General features: G+C 46.2%; 1 protein-coding gene and 1 pseudogene across 1 annotated transcript; both read left to right on the top strand.

Moving 5' to 3' along the window:
- The window catches only part of LOC139274158 (zinc finger protein 850-like), a 79,618-nt pseudogene that overhangs the window by 18,399 nt on the left and 36,004 nt on the right, over window positions 1-25,215 (top strand).
- LOC139273776 (zinc finger protein 436-like) lies at window positions 10,973-12,799 on the top strand. Its single transcript, XM_070890860.1, has 2 exons — window positions 10,973-10,995; window positions 11,485-12,799. Exon 2 carries the CDS (start codon window positions 12,100-12,102, stop codon window positions 12,682-12,684), a length of 585 nt encoding a protein of 194 aa, XP_070746961.1. The 5' UTR covers window positions 10,973-10,995; window positions 11,485-12,099; the 3' UTR covers window positions 12,685-12,799.

The following is a 25,215-nucleotide window of genomic DNA, read 5'->3' as shown; positions in this document are numbered from 1 at the left end:
GACCACCCCAACCTCTGTCGTCGAGCTACAGTACACGGACGATGCCTGCATCTGCGCGCATTCAGAGACTGAACTTCAGGATATAGTCGACGTATTTACTGAGGCGTACGAAAGCATGGGCCTTATGCTAAACATCCGTAAGACAAAGTCCTCCACCAGCCTGTCCTTGCCGCACAGTACGGCCCCCCAGTCATCAAGATCCATGTCGCAGCCCTGGACAACGTGGAGCCTATTATCAACAAAAGCAGACATTGATGTGGAGATTCAACACTGCCTCCAGTGCGCTAGCGCAGCCTTTGGCTGCCTGAGGAAAGGCGTGTTCGAAGACCAGGCTCTCAAATCTACCACCAAGCTCATGGTCTACAGGGCTGGAGTAATAACCGCCCTCCTGTATGGCTCAGAGACATGGACCATGTATAGTAAACACCTCAAGTCACTGGAGAAATACCACCAACGATGCCTCCGCAAGATCCTACAAATCCCCTGGGAGGATAGACACACCAACATTACTGTCCTCGACGAGGCCAACATCCCCAGCATTGAGGCACTGACCACACTTGATCAGCTCCGCTGGGCAGGCCACATTGTCCGCATGCCAGACATGAGACTCCCAAATCAAGCGTTCTCCCTCTGAACTCCTGCATGGCAAACAAGCCAAAGGTGGACAGAGGAAACATTACAAGGTCACCCTCAAAGTCTCCCTGATAAAGTGCAACATCCCCACTGACACCTGTGAGTCCCTGGCCAAACACCGCCCTAAGTGGAGGAAGTGCATCCTGGAGAGCACTGAGCGCCTCGAGTCTGATCACCGAGTGCATGCAGAAAACAAGCGCAGGCAGTAGAAAGAACATGCGGCAAACCTGTCCCACCCTCTCTTACCCTCAATGACTGTCTGTCCCACCTGTGGCAGAGACTGGCTCTCATATTGGACTGTTCAGCCACCTAAGGACTCATTCTAAGAGTGGAAGCAAATCTGCCTCGATTCCGAGGGATTAGCATGGATAGAAAACTGACTAACAGAAAACAGAGAATCGGGATAAATGGTTCATTCTCGGAATGGTAATCAGTAATTAGTGGGGTGCTGCAGGGATCAGTGCTGGGACCCCAACTATTTACAATCTATATTAATGACTTGGAAGAAGGGTCCAAGTGTAATGTAGCCAAGTTTGCTGATGATACAAAGATGGGAGGCAAAGCAATGTGTGAGGACACAAAAAACCTGCAAAAGGACATAGACAAGCTAAGTGAATGGGCAAACATTTGGCAGATGGAGTATAATGTTGGAAAGTGTGAGGTTATACACTTCGGCAGAAAAAAATCGAAGAGCAAGTTATTATTTAAATGGAGAAAAATTGCAAAGTGCTGCAGTACAGCGGGACCTAGGGGTACTTCTGCATGAAACACACAAGGTTAATATGCAGGTACAGCAAGTGATCAGGAAGGCCAATGGAATAGAACATAGAACATAAGAATTAGGAACAGGAGTAGGCCATCTAGCCCCTCGAGCCTGCTCCACCACTCAATAAGATCATGGCTGATCTGGCCATGGACTCAGCTCCACTTACCCACCCGCTCCCCATAACCCTTAATTCCCTTATTGGTTAAAAATCTATCTATCTGTGATTTGAATGAGCTAGCCTCAACTGCTACCCTGGGCAGAGAATTCCACAGATTCACAACCCTCTGGGAGAAGAAATTCCTTCTCAACTCGGTTTTAAATTGGCTCCCCCGTATTTTGAGGCTGCGCCCCCTAGTTCTAGTCTCCCCGACCAGTGGAAACAACCTCTCTGCCTCTATCTTGTCTATCCCTTTCATGATTTTAAATGTTTCTATAAGATCACCCCTCATCCTTCTGAACTCCAACGAGTAAAGACCCAGTCTACTCAATCAATCATCATAAGGTAACCCCCTCATCTCCGGAATCAGCCTAGTGAATCATCTCTGTACCCCCTCCAAAGCTAGTATATCCTTCCTTAAGTAAGGTGACCAAAACTGCACGCAGTACTCCAGATGCGGCCTCACCAATACCCTGTACAGTTGCAGCAGGACCTCCCTGCTTTTGTACTCCATTCCTCTCGCAATGAAGGCCAACATTTCATTCGCCTTCCTGATTACCTGCTGCACCTGCAAACTAACTTTTTGCGATTCATGCACAAGGACCCCCAGGTCCCTCTGCACCGCAGCATGTTGTAATTTCTCCCCATTCAAATAATATTCCCTTTTACTGTTTTACTGCTATAACTTCTGCCATCTCTTTTAATACCCTTGGATGCATTTCATCAGGACCAGGGGACTTGTCTACCTTGAGATCCATTAGCCTGTCCAGCACTACCCCCCTAGTGATAGTGATTGTCTCAAGGTTACGGGGAGCGGGCGGGTAAGTGGAGTTCACGGCCAGATCAGCCATGATCTTATTGAATGGCGGATCAGGCTCGAGGGGCTAGATGGCCTACTCCTGTTCCTAATTCTTATGTTCTTATGTCCTCCCTTCCCACATTCCCGTGACTAGCAATTTTTGGCATGGTTTTTGTGTCTTCCACTGTGAAGACCGAAGTAAAATAATTGTTTAAGGTCTCAGCCATTTCCACATTTCCCATTATTAAATCCCCCTTCTCATCATCTAAGGGACCAACATTTACTTTGTCACTCTTTTCCGTTTTATATATTGGTAAAAGCTTTTACTATCTGTTTTTATGTTTTGCGCAAGTTTACTTTCATAATCTCTCTTTCCTTTCTTTATTGCTTTCTTAGTCATTCTTTGCTGTCATTTAAAATGTTCCCAATCTTCTAGTTTCCTAATAATCTTGGCCACCTTATACGCATTGGTTTTTAATTTGATGCTCTCCTTTATTTCCTTGGTTATCCCTTCTCTTACCGCCCTTCTTTTTCACTGGAATATATTTTTGTTGAGCACTATGAAAGAGCTCCTTAAAAGTCCTCCACTGTTCCTCAATTGTGCCACCGTTTAGTCTGTCTACCCAGTCTACTTTAGCCAACTCTGCCCTCATCCCACTGTAGTCCCCTTTGTTTAAGCATAGTACTCTCGTTTGAGACACTACTTCCTCACCCTCAATCTGTATTACAAATTCCACCATACTGTGATCACTCATTCCGAGAGGATCTTTTACTAGGAGATCGTTTATTATTCCTGTCTCATTACACAGGACCAGATCTAAGATAGCTTGCTCCCTTGTAGGTTCTGTAACATACTGTTCTAAGAAACAATCCCGTATGCATTCTATGAATTCCTCCTCCAGGCTACCCCATGCAATTTGATTTGACCAATCGATATGTAGGTTAAAATCCCCCGTGATTACTTCCGTTCCTTTTTAAAATGCCTCCATTATTCCCTTGATTATTGTCCGCCCCACCATGAAGTTATTATTTGGGGGCCTATAAACTACGCCGACCAGTGACTTTTTCCCCTTACTATCTCTAATCTCCACCCACAATGATTCAACATTTTGTTCATTAGAGCCAATATAATCTCTCACAACTGCCCTGATATCATCCTTTATTAACTGAGCTACCCCACTTCCTTTCCCTTCTTGTCTATCTTTCCAAATTGTCAGATACCCCTGTATGTTTAATTCCCAGTCTTGGCCACCCTGCAACCACGTTTCTGTAATGGCCACCAAATCATACCCATTTGCAATGATTTGTGCCGTCAACTCATTTACTTTGCCTTTATTGCAAAGGGGATGGAGTATAAAAGCAGGGAAGTCTTGCTACAGTTATACAGGATATTGGTGCGGCCACATCTAGAATACTCCGTACAGTTTTGGTTTCCATATCTGAGAAAGGATATACTTGCTTTGAAGGCAGTTCAGAGAAGGTTCACGAGGTTGATTCCGGAGATGAGAGGGTTTGACTTATGAGGAAAGGTTGAGAAGGTTGAGCCTCTACTCATTGGAATTCAGAATAATGAGAGGTGATCTTATCGAAATGTATAAGATTATGAGGGGGCTTGACAAGGTGGATGCAAAGAGGATGTTTCCACTGATAGGGGAGACTACAACTAGGGGGCATAATCTTAGAATAAGGGGCCACCCATTTAAAACTGAGATGAGGAGAAATTTCTTCTGAGGGTTATAAATCTGTGCAATTCGCTGCCTCAGAGAGCTATGGAAGCCGAGACATTGAATACATTTAAGAGAGAGATAGACAGTTTATTAACCGATAAGAGAATAAAAGTGAAGGGAATAAAGGGTTATGGGGAACGGACAGGGAAGTGGACCTGTGTCCATGATCGGATCAGCCATGATCGTGTTGGGTAGTGGAGCAGGCGCGATGGGCCGTATGGCCTGCTCCTATTTCTTATGTTAGTTTTGTGCTTATGTTCTACACTGTCCCATTAGACATTTCCAGGACAGGTACAGCACGGGTTAGATACAGAGCAAAGATCCCTGTGCACTGTCCCATCAAACAGGGCAGGTACAGCACTGGTTAGATAGAGAAAATCCCCCTCTATACCTTCCCATCAATCACTCCCAGGGCAGGTGCAGCACAGTTTAGATACAGTGCAAAGCTTGCTCTGCAATTACCATTGAAAACTCACAGGGTAAATACAGCATCATTTAGATACAGAGTAAAGCTCCTAGATACAGCATAAAGCTCCCTCTACCCTGGTTCACCAACACGCCCATTGCTGGTACAGTACTGGTTAGATACAGAGTAAAGCTCCCTCTACACTATCCCATCAAGCAATCCCAGGGCAGGTGCAGCACGGGTTAGATACAGAGTAAAGCTCCCTCTACACTGTCACATCAAACACTCCAGGGCAGGTACTGAACGAGTTAGATACAGAGTAAAGCTCTCTCTTTACGGTCCCATCAGACACTCCCAGGGCAGTTACAGCACAGGGTAGATACAGAGTAAAGCTCCTTCTACACTACCCCATCAAGCAATCCCAGGGCAGGTGCAACACGGGTTAGATACAGAGTAATGCTCCCTCGACACTGTCCCATCAAACAGGGAAGGTATAGCACCGGTTAGATAAAGAAAAGCTCCCTTTATACCTTCCCATCAATTACTCCATGGGCAGGTGCAGCACAGTTTAGATGCAGAGTAAAACTTGCTCTGCAATTACCATCAAACACTCCCAGAGCAAATACAGTATGGTTTAGGTATAGAGTAAAGCTCCAGGATATGGCACAAAGGTCCCTCTATCCTGGTCCATCAACTGTTCCCAGTGCAGGTACAGCATGGGTTAGGTAAAGAGTAAAGCTCTGTCTACACTGTCCCATCAAACATTTCATGGGCAGGTACTACATGGATTACATACAGAGTAAAGCTCCCTCTGCTCTGTCCTATCAAACATTGCCAGGCAGATACAGCAAGAGTTAGATACAAAGTAAAGCTCCATCTACTGTCCCATTAAACACTCCCAGGGCAGATACAGCACGGGTTAGATACAGAGTAAAGCTCCATCTGCACTGTTCCTTCAGGGGAGGAGAGGAAGGGGAACAAGTGAGTGCAGAACTATCCCAGCCAGAGTCAGCACCTTCAGGAAAGGAGAGGGAGGGGAACCAGTGAGTGTCGAACTGAGCCCAACCAGAATCACCACACTCAGGGGACAGGAACCAGTGAGTGTACAAGTGAACCCAGCCAGAGTCCATCCCTTTAGGAGAAGGAAGTGTACCAGTGAGTAGGACCTCAACCCAGACAGAATTGGTGGTGAAAACTGGGAGTGGAGGAGCAACAGTCTAGAAATGTGTGTTGATTTGGATTTCAGCACAGCAGGCGGGATAATGTGTGGGACAGGGATTTACAGCTTCGGAAGAACAAGGGAGGAAAGAATGTTCCATGGAAACTAGATGTGTCTATTGTGAATTTCTGTCTTGTACTGACAGTGAAGAGTTTTGTTATCTCCTCTTACAGCATATTAGAAGGGGAGATTTTCAGACAGGAAACACAAACCAAACATCACGTCAAGATCTGACGGAGTCAATCGTTTCATCAGGATCTGAATATCATCGGCCTTTGAAAGTGGAAGGAGAAATGTTTGTCTGTTCTGCCAGTAGGAAAAGATTTCAATTATCAGTGTGACTGGAAAAGCACAAGACACAAACACCCGAGTGAGCGTGTTCCAGTGCACTGCCTGTGGAAAGAGCTTTAATGAGTTACACAGCCTGAAAAAACATCACACCGTTCACAGCGCGGAGAAACTGTAAACGTGTTGTGTGTGTGGTCGAGGCTTCAACTGATCGTCCAACCTGGAGAGTTACAAGGATAGCCACATCATGGAGAAACCGTGGAAATGTGGTGACTGTGGGAAGGTATTCAGATCACCGTCTGCGCTGGAAATTCATCGACGCAATCACACTGGGGAGAGGCCGTTCACCTGCTCTGAGTGTGGGAAGGGATTCACTGGGTCATCCCAACTTGTAGCTCACCGGCGAGTTCACACTGGGGAGAGGCCATTCACCTGCTCTGAGTGTGGGAAGGGATGCACTCAGTTATCCGACCTGCTGATACACCAGCGAGTTCACACTGGGGAGAGGCCGTTCACCTGCTCCGTGTGTGGGAAGGGATTCACTCAGTCAACCCACCTGCTGACACACCAGCGAGTTCACACTGGGGAGAGGCCGTTCACCTGCACTGTGTGTGGGAAGGGATTCACTCAGTCAACCCACCTGCTGACACACCAGCGAGTTCACACTGGGGAGAGGCCGTTCACCTGCTTAGACTGTGGGAAGGGATTCACTAATTCATCCCACTTGCTGAAACACCAGCGAGTTCACACAGGGGAGAGAGCATTCGCCTGCTCAGAGTGTGGGAAGCGCTTCACTCAGTCGTGCAACCTGCAGTCACACCTGCGAGTTCACACTGGGGAGAGGCCGTTCACCTGCTCAGAGTGTGGGAAGGGATTCACTCGGTCATCCGATCTGCTGATACACCAGCGAGTTCACACTGGGGAGAGGCCGTTCACCTGCTCAGAGTGTGGGAAGGGATTCACTTGTTCATCTCAGCTTGTAGTTCACCAGCGAGTTCACACTGGGGAGAGGCCGTTCACCTGCTCAGAGTGTGGGAAGGGATTCACTCGGTCATCCGACCTGCTGACACACCAGCGAGTTCACACTGGGGAGAGGCTGTTCACCTGCTCAGAGTGTGGGAAGAGATTCACTATGTCATCCAACCTGCTGAAACACCAGCGAGTGCACACTGGGGAGAGGCCGTTCACCTGCTCAGAGTGTGGGAAAGGATTCACTCAGTCATCCAACCTGCTGATACACCAGCGAGTTCACACCGGGGAGAGGCCATTCACCTGCTCTGAGTGTGGGAAGGGATTCACTATGTCATACAACCTGCTGAAACACCAGCGAGTTCACACTGGGGAGAGGCTGTTCACCTGCTCTGAGTGTGGGAAGGGATTCACTCGGTCATCCTATCTGCTGAGACACCAGCGAGTTCACAAGTGACTGTAGGGGTTGGAATCTGCTGTTATTGAGGCTGTTAACCACATCCCGATTGAACCATGTTCATTCTGATAGTTGGGGTTTATTTCTGCTGATGTTATTAACCCTATAACTGGGCTGTACTTTAATATTCTGTATATATTGCTGATGGTGTTCTCGGGGCTGCAGTGTCCATTTAAGAAACGCTGTGTTATCTTTCCCCTTAATTCAGCGACTCTCAACAGAAATTTAGATTGAAATAAAATTACCAACTTTTACTTTAATCTTAAATTGATCTTTGGTACAAAATCTACAATAGTGTGTGAAAGTTTCCACTGAATAAAATCTCCAATTAGAAAGAGCTTGCTGACAATTCTTACTGACTTGCACATTACACATAGTGACGCCTCCATTATCCACCAGAAAGAAGGGCAATGGGAATTGGTGGGGAATCAGTGTCCCCAAATGTTGCCCCTCCAGTCTCTTGTAGCAATCCCCTCGGCACGGGAATGGAGACAAGTCCAGAACAAAACTATGCAGTACTCCAGGTGTTGTCTTACCAGTTCCCTGTACAGTTGTAGCAGGGCTTCCCTACTTTTATACTCCACCCCCCTTGCAATAAAGGCCAGCATTCCATTTGCCTTCCCTGATTAATTGATGTACCTGCATGCTAACATTTTGCGTTTCATGGAGAAGGATTCCCTCTGTACTACAGCATATTGTAATTGTCTGCATTTAAATAATTAGCATTTTTATTTTTCCTACAAAAGTAGATAACCTCACATTTTCTCACATTATGGTCCATCTGCCAGATTTCTGCCCGCTCACTGAGCCTATCTATATCCCTTTGTAGATTCTTTGTGTCCTCCTCACAACTTGCTTTCCACCTATTTTTGTATCATCAGCAAATTTGGCTGTGGTGCATTCGGTCCCTTCATCCAAGTCATTGATATAAATTGTAAATATTTGAGGCCCCAGCACTGATCCCTGCGACACCCCACTAGTTACAGTTTGCCAACCGGGAAATGACCCATTGATTCTGACTCTCTGTTTGTTTTCCGTTAGTTAGCTAATCCTCTATCCATGCTAATATATTACCCCCAACCCCATGAGCTCTTACCTTGTGCAGTAACCTTTTGTGTGGCACCTTATCAAATGCTTTCTGGAAATCCAAATATACGACATCAACTGGTTTTCCTTTATCCACTCTTTTTGTTACATCCTCAAACAACTCCAACAAATTTGTCAAACATGATTCCCCTTTTATAAAACCAAGCTACCATGCTGACTCTGTTTGACTGCAATATGATTTTCTAAATGTCCTGCCACTATTTCCTTAATGATGGACTCCAGATGGTAGGCTAACTGATCTATAGTTTCCTGCTCTCTGTCTCCCTCCTTTCTTAAATACGAGTGTAACATTTGCGGTTTTCTAATCTGCTGGAACCTCTCCAGAATTCAGGGAATTTTGGTAGATTACAACCAATGCATCCACTATCTCTGCAGTCACTTTTAAGATCCTAGGTTGCATGTCATCAGGTCCAGGGGACTTGTCCACCTTTAGTCCCTTTAGTTTGCTTAGTACTTTATCTCTACTGATAGTGGCTGTTTTAAAGCCCCCGCCCCCCCCCACAATAGCTCCTTGATTATCAACTATTGGAATGTTTTCAGTGTCCTCTACCGTGAAGACCGATACAAAATATTTGTGTTAAATCTCTGCCAATTCTTTATTTCCCATCATTAATTCTCCAGTCTCATCCTCTAAGGAACCAATGTTTACTTTAGCTACTCGTTTCCTTCTTATATACCTGTCTGTTATATTTCTTGCTAGTTTGCTCTCATGTGCTATCTTCTCTGTCTTTATCATGTTTTTTAGTCGTCCTTTGCTGGTTTCTAACAATTTCCCAATCCTCTGGCCTTCCACTGTCCTTCGCAACATTGAATGCCTTTTTATTCAATTTGATACCATCCTTTACTTCCTTCATTAGCCAGGGATGGTTCATCCTTCTCTTAGCATCTTTATTTCTCACTTGAATAAATCTTTGCTGAGAAGTTATGAAATATCTCCTTAAATGTTTACTACTGCGTTTCTACAGTCTTACCCTTTAACATATTTTCGCAGTCTACTTAGTGTCAGTGATGAGGGTTGGTTTATATCAGACAGGAGGTGATTGGTGTCATGGAATCATAGCAGTTTACAACACAGAAGAGGCCATTTGGACCGTCGTGTCTGTGCGGTCGAAAAAGAGCTATCCAGCCTAATTCTACTTTTCAGCTCTTGGTCCGTTTCCCTGCAGGTTATGACACTTCAAATGCATATCCAAGTACTTTTGTAAATGCGATGAGGGTTTCTGCCTCTACTACTCTTTCACTCTTTCAGGCAGTAAATTTAGGACTCTGGAGGTTATGCTCGGACTGTGTAAAACATGAGTTCGACCACAGCTAGAGTATTCACACAGTTCTGGTCACCACATTACAGGAAAGCACTGGAGAGAGTACAGAGGATGTTACCTGGACTGAAGAATTTTAGCTATGAGGAAAGTTAGGATGGCTGGCATTCTTTTCTTTGGAATAGAGGTGACTGAGGATAGGCTTAATTGAGGTGTATAAAATTGAGGATCCCAGATGGAGTGGCTCTCGGCGATGCGACTCAAGGTGCTTAGCGCCCTCCTGGATGCACTTCTTCCACTTAGGGTGGTCTTTGGCCAGGGACTCATAGGTGTCAGTGGGGATGTTGCACTTTATCAGGGAGGCTTTGAGGGTGTCTTTGTAATGTTTCCTATGCCCACCTTTGGCTCGTTTGCCATGAAGCAGTTCCGAGTCGAGCACTTGCTTTGGGAGTCTTGTGTCTGGCATGCGAACAATGTGGCCTGCACACAATGTGGCCTGCCCAGCGGAGCTGATCAAGTCTGGTTTGTGCTTCAATGCTGGGGATGTTGGCCTGGTCAAGGACACTAATGTTGGTGGTGCGCCTGTCCTCCCAAGGGATTTGCAGGATCTTATGGAGACATCGTTGGTGGTATTTCTCCAGTGACTTGAGGTGTTTACTGTACATGGTCCATGTCTCTGAGCCATACAGGAGGGTGGGCATTGCTACAGCCCTGTAGACCATGAGCTTGATGGCAGATTTGAGGGCCTGGTCTTCAAACACTCTTTTCCTCAGGTGGTCAAAGGCAGCATTGGAGGTGGTGTGGAATCTCGTCGTCAGTATCTGCTCTTGTTGATAAGGGAGGTTCCCAAGGTATGGGAAATGGTCCACATTGTCCAGGGCTGCACCATGGATCTTGATGACTGGGGGGCAGTGCTGTGTGATGGGGAGGACCTTTGTCTTATGGATGTTTAGCGTAAGGCCTATGCTTTCGTATGCCTCAGTGAATACGTTGAGTATGACTTTGAGTTCAGCCTCTGTATGTGCACAGACGCAGGTTGGGGTGGTCTTGGATCTGGCCTGGAGACGACGAAGGTTGAACAGGTTCCCACTGATTCTGTAGTTCAGTTCTACTCCAGCGGGAGCTTGTTGAGTGTGAGGTGGAGCATGGCAGCGAGGAAGATTGAGAAGAGGGTTGGAGCGTGGATTGGGTCTGTAATGGATCCGTAGGTAAGGATCATCCATCGCCCCTGTGCTCGCTGACCTACATTGGCTCCCGGTTAAGCAACGCCTCGATTTGAAAATTCTCATCCTTGTTTACAAATCATTCCACAGCCTCGCCCCTCCCTATCTCTGTGATCTCCTTTAGTCTCACAAACCCCCGCTCCCCGTGATAACTTCTAATTCTGGCCTTTACCATCCCTGATTATAATCGCTCCACCAGCGATGGCTGTGCCTTGAGCTGCCTGGTCCCAAGCTCGGGAACTCCCTCCCTAAACCTCTCCCTCTCTTACCTCCTTCAAGACGCTCCGTAAAACCTGCCTCTTTGATCAACCTTTTGGTCCCCTGCCTTAATTTATTCTTGTGTGGCGCGGTGCCGAATGTATTTGTCCTGTAACACTCTTACACCGCGCGCTGGGAAGCGCCTTCCCAGAATTGTCTGTCCTTAATTTCTATCCTGTACTTACAGTGATGACTTTTGTAAACTCCTTATTACAGGTTATCAGAAGGGGAGGATTTGCAGATAGGGAACTTGAACCAAACATATTGTCAAGATCAGACAGTCACTCGATGCATCAGGACCTGAATATCATCAGCATTTGGATGTGGAGAAAGAAATGTTTGTCTATTCTGGTTGTGGGAAAAGATTTCAAACATCAGTGTGACTGGAATAGGACTGAAACACACACCCCCGAGTGAGAAATTAAGGACAGACAATTCTAGATTGTATGGAACATTCTTTCCTCTCTTGTTCCCCCAAAGCTGTAAATCCCCATCCCACACACTCTCCGTCCTCCCTGTACTGAAAGCCAAACACATCGCACCATCGCCATCATTTCTTCCTTCTCGCTGTTTTCTTCCTCACCTGAAGTTGCTGACTCTGGCTGAGTTCAGGTCAACACTCTCTGGTTCTCCTCCCCTGAAGGTGCTGACTCTGGCTGGGTGCAGTTCTACACTCACTGGTGCACTGCCTGTGGAAAGAGCTTTAACCAGTTACACAGCCTGAAAAAATATCGCACCATTCACAGCGGGGAGAAACCGTACACGGGTTCTGTGTGTGGACGAGGCTTCAACTGATCGTCCAACCTGAAGAGACACAAGGGCACCCGCACCATGGAGAAACCGTGGGAATGTGGGAAGGGATTCAGATCACTGTCTGAGCTGGAAACTCATCGACGCAGTCACATCAGGGAGAGACCGTTCACCTGCTCAGTGTGTGGGAAGGGATTCACTCAGTTATCCAATCCCATTGAACACCAGCGAGTTCACACTGGGGAGAGGCCGTTCACCTGCTCCGTCTGTGGGAAGGGATTCACTTGTTCATCTCACCTTACTGATCACAAGCGAGTTCACACTGGGGAGAGACTATTCGTCTGCTCTGTGTGTGGGAAAGGATTCATGAAATCATCTCACCAGCTGAGCCACCACCACACTCACACTGATGAAAGGCCATTTACCTGCTCCGTGTGTAGGAAGGGATTCACAAATTCATCCGACCTACTGGCTCACCAGCGTATCCACACTGGGGAGAGGCCATTTACCTGCTCTGAGTGTGGCAAAGGATTCACTTCTTCATCCAACCTCACTGCACACCGAGTTGTTCATACCAATAGGAGACCATTTAAATGTTCCGACTGTGAGAAGAGCTTTAAAAGCAGAAGTGATCTGATGAAACACCAACGTATTCACATGCTGTGAATCATATCGGGACTGAACCGTGTTCATTCTGACAGTTGGGCTTTGTTTCCCCTGTAACTGGGTTGGAGTTTAATTTTCTGGATATCTGACAAATAAATCAGCTTTGATTCCAACACACAGTGTGTCAATTCCTTGATTTCTCCAATATAAGATTGATATCCTTTAACCGACTGTTGCTTTTTTGGAACTTTTCTCCCTCATTTAACAATAACTTGAGCTTATGTAACACTTCAGGATGTCCCAAAGTGCTTTACAGCCAATGAAGTACAACAACATCAAAGTACATTTGAAGTGCATTCACTGTTGCAATATAGGAAGTGCGGCATACAATTTGCTCACAGCAAGCTGCCACGAACAGCAATGTGATACTGGCCAGATAATCTGTTTTAGTGATATTGGTTGAGGGCTGATGGGGCCTCGGTTCAGCGATTCATCTGAAAGATGGCAACACTGACAGTGCAGCAATCCCTCAGTACTGCATTGGAATGTCAGCCTAGATTTTGTGCTCAATTCTTTACAGGTAGACTTGAATCCAGAACCTACTGACTCAGAGACAAAACTGCTACCGCTAAGCCATGACTGACACCCGATCATTACTCATGATTATTTTAGTTTGGTTAGTCTCATGGACAAACTCCAACTCCCCATACCTTCCAGAGTGCCTCTCCTTGCCTTGGTATCCAGGGTATTGGTAACATGTCCATGTACCTGCCCTGGGAGTGTTTGATGGAACAGTGTAGAAGGAGCTTTACTCTGTATCTAACCCGTGCTGTTGCTGTCCTGGGAGTGTTTGATGGGACAATGTGGAAGGGGCTTTACTCTGTATCTAACCCATGCTGTACCTGACTGAAGAGCGCTTAAGGCAGACACTAGGTGTTCAGAATGACCCATTCCCCGATGCTGATATCCATCACCTCGATGAGAACATCATTTAACACAAGGATAAGAGAAACCCATCAGTTCCTCCCCTGGACACAGATCTGGAGGGACAGTGAGTGTCCCAAACATTGTTGTACAGTGTGCTCGATAGTTCCTCCCTGGGTCTGAGCCTTTTGGTGATGATTTGAATTTGATGCCCTCGAGTTACTGACTCACCGACTAGTGGAAATAGTTTTTCCTCGTTTACCTGATCAAATTTTGAATACCTCCCTCAGATCTCCAATTACCCTTTGTTATAATGAAAAGAGCCCCAGTTTCTCCAATCTCCCCTGGATAACTAAAGCCTCTCTTCCCTGGTATCATCTCAGTGAATCGCACTGCACCCTCTCCAAGGTGTTGCGCCAAATTTGCTAGATGTTCAAAAGATCAAACAAAGAGGTTTGCAATTTTCCTTTTAGGGTTCCCACAGTAAGTTTAACCTGAACAAAAGACTATAACACTAGATTCACAAGCCAACTTATCTTTAATAAATGCTTTAACAAACACTGCTCATTAGTCACTACAGAATATAGGACTCACAACCTATATAGAAATTACCCGATTCGGTCCGAGGTGATCAGTCTCCATCTGACTTCAGCTTAGGGATTCTACCCGAGGTTCCTGCTCCTGCTGTCGAGTGTTATTCCGAGGTTCTCGCTAACTTCCTTCAAAACCTTGTGTCTAGTCATAGCCTTTCTTCTCTCAGCTAAACACGTGTCGGTTTCGATAGATTCTGCTGACATTTCATCTTTGTACATATACATCCTTCTGTTATTGTAACCCTGTCTTGCCTCCAAGAATTATTACCAAACTGGTGTCTTTGTTACTGTGTATGTCCCATATCTTGATCAGTTAGGTCTTTTCATCTCTTCCCACACCCCCTGCTGTTTCTTACAGTGTGTTTCTGCTAAGGTAACTTCCCTCTGCCATTTGGCCTACATCTATTATTCCTGCAACTGACCTTCTGTTCGTTCACTAGCATTTATAGGGACCCTGTGTACTGACATTACTTATTCACACACACTCTCTTACACTCCTTTGAATTTGGCTTTACTATTTGGCAGCTTTTATCCTCATCTCCTTTGAAGTGGCTGTTGTTTTCAGTTCAAGAGAAGCTGAGTCTACTGGTTTAACCCTCAAGCATGAGTTAAATTCTTATTAATCGTGAATTCTTTCTGATATTTCCACAAGGGCCTCGACATTCTTCCTGGTGTAAGATCCCTAAAACCTGACAATATTCGAACTGCAGCCTAACCAATGATTTGTACAGGTTTATATGACCTCTGCCCTTTTGTAATCCACACCCCTATTTATAACACCTAGGATCCCATGTGCTTCTTTAACCATTTTATCAACATAAAATGGTTAAAATACATTGACTTTGACTTATGTGTGCATCATGGGAAAGAGAAGTTTAGTCTGAGTTAGAAACTCAAACAATCGATTCACTGCAGACAGGTCGCCATGGCAACACTGATAAGATATTCCATTCACTGAACCCACTGTTGGAATCTGTAATCAGATTAGGGGAAAGAACAGGGTTTGTCTGTTAATGTAACAATGTAAGCTCAAACCAGAGTGAGTAACACAATAGATTAGATTATAATGTGTGATGTTTATACCTAGAATTGTGAAACTATAAGAAATAACAACTAACAGCAGGCAGGGGAGTTTAGTGATAATGAGAAAATTACTGAAGAAAAGTAACTGCTGGGAACCAGGGAAAGTGTCCTTGTAAATCACAGATTAGAGAAGTTCCAGCTGTCTTTTCCCAGCTTCCTGCCCAAACCCAGCAGAGAAGACAAAGAAGAGTCTGGTGTCAGAGATGATTACTGCAGGGTATAAAAGTGAGGGGAGACTGATGTAAGGGGGCAGTCTGGACTGGAGACACCGGAGATCAACCTCAGGGTGACCGAGGTTCCATCCAGCGGGCTGACCTAATGTCAGTTACTGTGGACATGCGGAACTTGCATGTTTACTCCGATATGGCAGAGCACAGAAAATCTGGCCAAATTATATTTAAAAGATTAAAGTTGCTAATAATAATCATTGAATATATTTAAGGTGGAGATAGACAGAGTTTTGAAAGATAAGGGAGTGAAGGGTTATGGGGAGCGGGCGAGAAAGTGGAGTTGAGGCCAGGATCAGATCAGCCATGATCTTATTGAATGGCAGAGCAGGCTCGAGGAGCCAGATGCCCTATTCCTTCTCCTATTTCTTATGTTTGTATGTTCTAAATCTAGACTCTCGATCCTCAATAAGACAAGGAATTAGTTAGAATCTTACAACCCTAAATCTCTCTGCTCCTCTACTCCATTCAAAGTTTTACCATTTAATGTACATTTCCTCCCTTTTTCTTCCTCGCAACATCTATCACAGCAAATTTCTCTGCATAAATTTCATTTCACATCTACCTGCCCCAATTACTAACCGGTGTATTGACAATGAAGGCACTTAAAGTCCTCTTCATAGTTGGCCATGGGCCCTTTTTGATGTTCCGTGGAGATTTTGATCGTGTACCCCATATACCCAAGCCCAGATCATTTCTCTACATTGAGCAGAGCATTGGTCCCCACACTTACCCTGGGAACACCACTGTTTACATCCCTCCAGTCTGAAGAACATCCATTAACCACTACTCTCTGTTTTCTGCTCTTTACCCAAATTCCTATCCACACTGCCCCACTCCCTTTAATACTGTGAGCCTTAATCTGATAAACAAGCCTCCTGTTCGGCACCTTATCAAACACCTTTTGACAATCCATCGACACAACATCCACTGTATTTCCTTTCTCACTGCACTGTGTTATTTCCTGAATCCCTGCTGTCTGTCCTGAATCAATCTATTTCACAAACAAATGCTGCAATATTTGCTCCAGCTCACAGGGTTCCATCTGTTTAAAGCCACAACAGAAAGATCCAGTTTCCTCCTGGAGTTTGAGAGAAATCAGCTTCAACAATGGGGCAGAGTTTCATCCAATGAGGGAGATCCGGGCTCAGCACTGCCCACTGGGTGTCACAAGCCCCGCCCCTCACATGCTCTGATTGGTTGGAGGACCATCCGACTACTAGCTCCAGCCCCGCCCTGCTCTTCCCGACCCCTGGGGTGTCTTCACACATGCCGAGTGCGGGCTCATGCCCGAGAGACAACACTCCACATTATCCACCTCCCCACAACTACTCGCCAGTTTCAGACACAAACTCCGGGACAACCAGGAAGTGCCGGGTCAGGGAGTGTCTGTAAATGTAGGAGAAATGGGGACTGGTCAGGGAGTGTTGCAGCATTTGTTTGTGAAATAGATTGATTCAGGACAGACAGCAGGGATTCAGGAAATAACACAGTGCAGTGAGAAAGGAAATACAGTGGATGTTGTGTCGATGGATTGTCAAAAGGTGTTTGATAAGGTGCCGAACAGGAGGCTTGTTTATCAGATTAGGAAAAGGGGAGGTGCAAAGAGACCTGGGTGTCATGGTACATCAGTCATTGAAGGTTGGCATGCAGGTGCAGCAGGCGGTTAAGAAAGCAAATGGCATGTTGGCCTTCATAGCAAGGGGATTTGAGTACAGGGGCAGGGAGGTGTTGCTACAGTTGTACAGGGCATTGGTGAGGCCACACCTGGAGTATTGTGTACAGTTTTGGTCTCCTAACCTGAGGAAGGACATTCTTGCTATTGAGGGAGTGCAGCGAAGGTTCACCAGACTGATTCCCGGGATGGCGGGACTGACCTATCAAGAAAGACTGGATCAACTGGGCTTGTATTCACTGGAGTTCAGAAGAATGAGAGGGGACCTCATAGAAACGTTTAAAATTCTGATGGGTTTAGACAGGTTAGATGCAGGAAGAATGTTCCCAATGTTGGGGAAGTCCAGAACCAGAGGTCACAGTCTAAGGATAAGGGGTAAGCCATTTAGGACCGAGATGCGGAGGAACTTCTTCACCCAGAGAGTGGTGAACCTGTGGAATTCTCTACCACAGAAAGTTGTTGAGGCCAATTCACTAAATATATTCAAAAAGGAGTTAGATGAGGTCCTTACTACTAGGGGGATCAAGGGGTATGGCGAGAAAGCAGGAATGGGGTACTGAAGTTGAATGTTCAGCCATGAACTCATTGAATGGCGGTGCAGGCTAGAAGGGCCGAATGGCCTACTCCTGCACCTATTTTCTATGTTTCTATGTTTCTATGTCTGTAAATGGAGGAGAAATGGGGACTGGTCAGGGAGTGTCTGTAAATGGAGAAATGGGGACTGGTCAAGGAGCGTCTGTAAATGGAGGAGAAATGGGGACTGGTCAGGGAGTGTCTGTAAATGGAGGAGAAATGGTCACTGGTCAGGGAGTGTCTGTAAATGGAGGAGAAATGGGGACTGGTCAGGGAGCATCTGTAAATGGAGGAGAAATGGGGACTGGTCAGGGAGAGTCTGTAAATTAAGGCAAAATTACTATTTTAGTTAACAAATGACCAGTGATTTTAATGGGACTCTTCCCGTGTCCCAGCTCCTGTAAGTACTGGCTGTAATGGTGCCAAACTCTCAGGAGGCTCCACACCACTGGCTGATCGTGTGTCAGTGATCTCCCATTAGATTAATGTGCTTCTGCTGGGTGTATGTTTAATAAAGTGCCCAAAGCATTTCACAAAAGGTGGGGAACCAGTGAGTGCGGAACGAAACCCAGTCAGAGTCAGTACCTTCAGGGGAGGAGAGAGAGGGGAACCAGTGAGTGTAGAACTGAACCCAGCCACAGTCAGCACCTTCAGGAGAGGAGAGGGAAGGGAACCAGTGAGTGTAGAACTGAACTCAGAGTCAGCACCTTCAGGGGAGGGAGAAGGAGGGGAACCAGTGAGTGTAGAAATGAACCCAGCCAGAGTCAGCACCTTCAAGGGAGGGGAACCAGTGCGTGTAAAACTGAACCCAGTCAGAGTCAACACCTTCAGCGGAGGGGAACCAGTGCGTGTAGAACTGAACCGAGCCACAGTCAGCACCTTCAGGGGAGGGGAACCAGTGAGTGTAGAACTGAACCCAGCCAGAGTCAGCACCTTCAGGGGAGGGAGAGGGAGGGGAACCAGTGAGTGTAGAACTGAACCCAGCCAGAGTCAGCACCTTCAGGGGAGGGAGAGGTAGGGGAACCAGTGAGTGTAGAACTGAACCCAGCCAAAGTCAGCACCTTCAGGGGAGGAGAGGGAGGGGAACCAGTGAGTATAGAACTGAACCCAACCAGAGTCAGCACCTTCAGGGGAGTAGAGGAATGGGGAACCAGTGAGTGTAGAACTGAACCCAGACAGTGTCAGCACCTTCAGAGGAGGAGAGAAGTCGACCAAAAGGGAAAATGTTGGAGATGGTGCAATGGATTTAGACTTAAGCACAGGGAGGAGGGAGAGCGTGGAACAGAGATTTACAGATTTGGGGGAAACAAGAGAGGAAAGAATGTTCCATTGAAACTAGAATTGCCTCTTCTGAATTTTCATCCTGTACTTACAGTGATGATTTTTAAAAACTCCTTTTACAGTGTATTAGAAGGGGAGGATTTGCAGACAGGAAACTCAAACCAAACATATAGTCAAGATCTGACAGAGTCACTCACTTCATCACCACCTGAATATCATTGGCCTTTGAATGTGGAAGGAGAAATGTTTGTCTGTTCTGTCAGTGGGAACAGATTTCAAACATCACTGTGACTGGAAAAGGATCGAGACACAAACCCGAGTGAGAGTGTTCCAGTGCACTGACTGTGGAAAGAGCTTTAACCAGTTACACAGCCTGAAAAAACATTGCACCATTCACAGTGGGGAGAAACCGTACACGTGTTCTGTCTGTAGACGAGGCTTCAAATGATCATCCAAATTGGAGAGACACAAGGACACCCGCACCACGGAGAAACCGTGGGAATGTGTGGACTGTGGGAAGGAATTTAGTTACCCGTCTGAGCTGGAAACTCATCGCTACAGGCACACTGGGGAGAGGTTGTTCACCTGTTCCATGTGTGGGAAGGGAGTCACTAATTCATCACACCTTCTGAAACACCAATAGGTTCACACTGATGAGAGATCTTTTAAATAATCCGATGGTGCGAACTGCTTTAAAAGCACTGTGGATCTGATTCAACACCAGCGAGTTCACACTGACGAGAAACAGTTCAGTTGCTCTCACTGTGGGAAGAGGTTCAGGCATCACCCTCATTGCACAACAATGCACTCACACTGGGGGAGGCCATTTATCTGCCCCATGTGTGGGAAGGGATTTGCTTGCTTATCCACGCTGCTGACACACCAGTGAGCTCACACTGGAGAGAGGCCGTTCACCTGCTCTGTGTGCGGAAATCGATTTGCGTGCTCATCCACGCTGCAGAATAAGGGGTCAGACATTTAGGACAGAGAAGAGGAGACATTTTCTTATTCAGAGGGTGGTGAATCTTTGGAAATCTCTACTCCAGAGAGCTGTAGGTGCTCTGCCGTTGAGTAGATTCAAGACAGATGATGATCATTTTTGGGGAACTAAGGGAATTAAGAGCTATGGGGATAGTAAAGGAAGATGGAGTTTAGGTAGAAAATCAGCCATTATCTTCTTGAATGGCGGAGCAGACCCGAAGGGCCAAATGACTTACTCTGGCTCCTATCTGTTATGTTCTTATGTACCCTGCGTGGAGAGCCTTCCATTGGGGACCCCCGCCTCCGCACGACAGCAAGATGACCCACCATTGCGATTGAGACTGGGCAATGAAAAAAATTCATCAATCAATGTCACAGAGACCTGAGTGCCCGGGTTCTTAGTCCTGGAGCCAAGTACGCTGGCCGCCACTTTTCCATCACTAACTCGCAACTTACGCCCGGCCCAATCTGGCTCAGTCACTAAATGCTTTCTAACTGTAATTCTAACTCTGATGGAAAGCTATGAGGCCTCATTGTATTGTACGACCTATCGGAGAGGCTTTTAATGGCTTTAATAAACTGGCAATAAGATTATTTTAAAAACTGGAAAGTGGTGAAAAATGCCACCAGCGCTGCCTCAAAACTCAGAGAAATCCACTTCATCAATGCCCCTGCCACAGGACTCAATCTCCACCCCCTCTCACCACTAGTGCACTGTGTCTGCAGTATGTACGGTCTTACAAAATGATCATGGTCAGGTCGTGTGGAGTCAAAGGTCAGGTAACAGAATGGATGGAAATATGGCAACAAACTACCCTCAACTCCAACAAATGATTTCCATTTTGCAAGCATTTTTTCATCCACTCTGCTGCCTGGCCCTTCACTCCACGCGGCCTGACTTTGATCATCTTGTAGATCTTACATATTGTTGTGGATAGCAAGCTGGTTACAAAACAGGAAAGAGAGAGTAGGGGTTAAGAGTAGCTATTCAGACTGGCAAAAGGTGGGAAGTGGTGTTCCACAGGAATCAGTGCTGGGACCACTGTTCTGGCAATAGGTGGGAAGTGGTGTTCCACAGGGATCAGTGCTGGGACCACTGTTCTGGCAATAGGTGGGAGGTGGTGTTCCACAGGGATCGGTGCTGGGACCACTGTTCTGGTAATAGGTGGGAGGTGGTGTTCCACAGGGATCGGTGCTGGGACCACTGTTCTGGCAATAAGTGGGAGGTGGTGTACCACAGGGATCGGTGCTGGGACCACTGTTCTAACAATAGGTGGGCAGTGGTGTACCACAGGGATCGGTGCTGGGGCCACTGTTCACCATTTACATAAAAGATTTCGACTCAGGAATCAGAAGTACAATTTCCAAATTTTTAGATGACACAAATTGGGAGATAGAGTTAATACTGAGGAAGACTGTGACAAAATGCAAGACGTTAATAAGTTTGCAGAATGCGTGTGTAATTGGCAAATGAATTTCAGTATAGATCAGTGTGAGGTGGTGTGCTTTGGTAGGAAGAATAAGGAGGCCACATTCTATTTGGGAAATAAGAGTCTAAATGGGGCCGAGGACCAAAGGGATCGAAGTGTACAGATACTTAAATCACTAAAAGTAGTGACGCGAGTTAATAAGACCATGAAAAAAGTAAACAAAGCACTGGGGTTCATTTCTAAAGATGACTTCTGTTCTGTGCCCAGGAGCTCTGAACCATGGAAGAGACGGCTGGGACACATTTCTTACACAGCTCAATATTAACCTGCACGGCGACTTTGCTGTCAGTGCAGAGAGATGAGAAAGACTAAAATGCCGTTTGCCCCTCTCAGTGTGGCCCTGAAGGACTGTGTCCAGGTTGAAGTTCTGTTCACCTCCCTGTACGATCCTACCCCCAGATTGTCCTCTCTGAGCTTACCAGGTGATGCTAAACACTCAGGTGGGAAAGACAAAAATCCACAGCAATGTGTTAAAAGCAAAGTTGATTTATTTCCCATTCATCCAGAATATTAAATTCCAGTCCAGTTATAGGAGTTAACATCAGCAGAAACAAACCCCAACTGTCAGAATGAACATGGTTCAATCCTGGGTGTGATTAACAGCAGCAATAACAGCAGAATTCAATCCCAGCAGTCACTTGTGAAGTCGCTGGTGTGTCAGCAGGATTGAAGACTGAGTGAATCCCTTCCCACACTCGGAGCAAGTGAATGGCCTCTCCCCAGTGTGAACTCGCTGGTGTCTCAGCTGGCTGGATGGCTGAAGCCTCGTCCACAAAAAGAACACGTGTACAATTTCTCCCCACTGTCAATGGTGCTTTTTGTTTCCATATTGAAAGGCCGATGATATTCAGGTCCCGATGAATCAAGTGACTCTGTCAGACCATGATGTGGTGTGCAATTTGAGTTTCCCATCTGCAAATCCTCCCCTTCTAATACACTGTAAAATTAATTTAAACCAGGAAAAAGGGAGTGTGAGAGAGAACCCAAGAGACAGGTTAATTTGAACTTGATGAATCTGCTAATTTGTGGGGCCAGCATTACAACAAAGTGACCACGGATTGTCGTAAAGACCCAACTGTTCACTAATGTCTGACTCTGGCTGGGTTCAGTTCTACACTCACTGGTTCCACACCCTCTCCTCCCCTGAAGGTGCTGACTCTGGCTGGGTTCAGTTCTACACTCACTGGTTCCCCTCCCTCTCCTCCCTTGAAGGTGCTGACTCTGGCTGGGTTCAGTTCTACACTCACTGGTTCCCCTCCCTCTCCTCCCCTGAAGGTGCTGACTCTGGCTGGGTTCAGTTCTACACTCACTGGTTCCTCTCCCTCTCCTCCCCTGAAGGTGCTGACATAGAAACATAGAAAATAGGTGCAGGAGTAGGCCATTCAGCCCTTCGAGCCTGCACCACCATGCAATAAGATCATGCTGATCATCACCTCAGTACCCCTTTCCTGCTTTCTCTCCAGACCCCTTGATCCCTTTAGCCATAAGGGCCATATCTAACTCCCTCTTGAATATATCCAATGAACTGACATCAAAAACTCTCTGCGGTAGAGAATTCCACAAGTTAATAACTTTCTGAGTGAAGAAGTTTCTCTTCATCTCGGTCCTAAATGGCTTACCCCTTATCCTCAGACTGTGTCCCCTGGTTCTGGACTTCCCCCACATCGGGAACATTCTTCCTGCATCTAACCTGTCCAGTCCCGTCAGAATTTTATATGTTTCTATGAGATCCCCTCTTATCCTTCTAAACTCCAGTGCATACAGGCCCAGTCGATCCAGTCTCTCCTCATATGTCAGTTCCGTCATCCCGGGAATGAGTCTGGTGAACCTTGGCTGCACTCCCTCAATAGCAAGAACGTCCTTCCTCAGATTAGGAGACCGAAACTGAACACAATATTCCAGGTGAGGTCTCACCAAGGCCCTGTACAACTGCAGTAAGACCTCCCTGGTCCTATGCTCAAATCCTCTCGCTATGAAAGCGAACATGTCATTTGCCTTCTTCACCGCCTGCTGTACCTGTATGCCAACTTTCAATGACTGAAGTACCATGACATCCAGGTCTCGTTGCACCTCCCCCTTTCCTAATCTGTCACCATTCAGATAATATTCCACCTCCCTGTTTTTGCCACCAAAGTGGATAACCTCACATTTATCCACATTATACTGCATCTGCCATTCATTTGCCCACTCACCTAACCTGTCCAAGTCACCCTGCAGCCTCTTAGCATCCTCCTCACAGCTCACACTACCACCCAGCTGAATGTCATCTGCAAACTTGGAGATATTACACTCAATTCCTTCGTCAAAATCATTAATGTATATTGTAAATAGCTGGGGGCCCAACACTGAACCTTGCGGTACCCCATTAGTCACTGCCTGCCATGCTGAAAAGGACCCGATTATTCCTACTCTTTGCTTCCTGTCTGCCAACCAGTTCTCTATCCACGTCAGTACATTACCCCCAATATTATGTGCTTTAATTTTGCACACTAATTTCTTGTGTGGGACCTTGTCAAAAGCCTTTTGAAAGTCCAAATACACCACATCCACTAGTTCTCCCTTGTCCACTCTACTAGTTACTTCCTCAAAAAATTTTAGAAGATTTGTCAAGCATGATTTCCCTTTCATATATCTGTGCTGACTTGGACCGATCCTGTCACTGCTTTCCAAATGCACTGCTATTACATCTTTAATAATTGATTCCAACATTTTCCCCACTACCGCTGTCTGTGATCTTTCCCCTTAATTCAAGGACTCTCATCCGAAATTAGTTTACAATAAAATTTTGAACCATTACTTCAATCCTAAATTGATGTTTGGGACAAAATCTACAATTCACTGTCTGAAAGGTTCCACTGATTAACATCTCCAATTAGAAAGTGCTGATTAATCATCGCTGGCAATTCTTACTGACTTGCACATTACACACTGACACCTCCATTATCCACCAGAAAGAAGGGGAATGGGAATTGGTGGAGAATGTTGCCCCTCCAGCTGGTACAGCAATCCTCTCAGCACGGGAATGGAGACAAGCCCAGTCAGAAAAATGGTCTGAGTTTAATCTTTCTGGGCTTGTGGGGTTGGTTTATATCAGATAGGAGGAGATTGGTGTCAGTGACTGTGATTGATTTGTATCAGACAGGAGGAGATTGGTGTCAGTGACTGTGATTGGTTTGTATCAGACAGGAGGAGATTGGTGTCAGTGACTGTGATTGGTTTGTATCAGATAGGAGGAGATTGGTGTCAGTGACTGTGATTGGTTTGTATCAGACAGGAGGAGATTGGTGTCAGTGACTGTGGGGTTGGTTAATATTGGATTCACGATGTCTCCAGGACTGACAACTCCTTACTGAGCTGCTCTTCTCTTCAACTGTATCCTTGGTCATCCATTGCCATCCTTTGCCCTTTCTTCCCCCAATCTCCTTTCTCCCATTGCTTAAGATACCCTGGCTCTGATGGTGAAGGCATTTCAGCCCAAACTACAGGTTTAAAGCTGTCCCTGCTGAGTGCGCCGCCGATCCCCCGACCCAGCGTGACTCTGTTCTCACTGAGCTCGTTCACCTGCTGGAACTCTGCTGAAACTTGATTCTATTACCTGGATTCCTCGCCAACAGGACGACGCTGTTCTACTGACCACACTGTGTGACTCAGCGACTGTGTCTCTGCTCTGCTATTGAGTCGCTTCAATGTCTTCAGCTGCTGAATTCATTTCACACATCGGTTTCCGATCTCCTGGACTTCAGCGGACATTTAGATTACATGTC

Source organism: Pristiophorus japonicus, chromosome 9 (genome assembly GCF_044704955.1).
Source record: "Pristiophorus japonicus isolate sPriJap1 chromosome 9, sPriJap1.hap1, whole genome shotgun sequence".
NCBI lineage: Eukaryota > Metazoa > Chordata > Chondrichthyes > Pristiophoridae > Pristiophorus > Pristiophorus japonicus.
The sequence above is the reverse complement of the archived record's forward strand: the minus strand, read 5'-3'. Positions and strand labels throughout refer to the sequence as shown.

Bases quoted from the DNA above. Each gene is read 5' to 3' on its own strand.
- LOC139273776 (XM_070890860.1), top strand. From the start codon at position 12,100: ATGGAGAAACCGTGGGAATGTGGGAAGGGATTCAGATCACTGTCTGAG.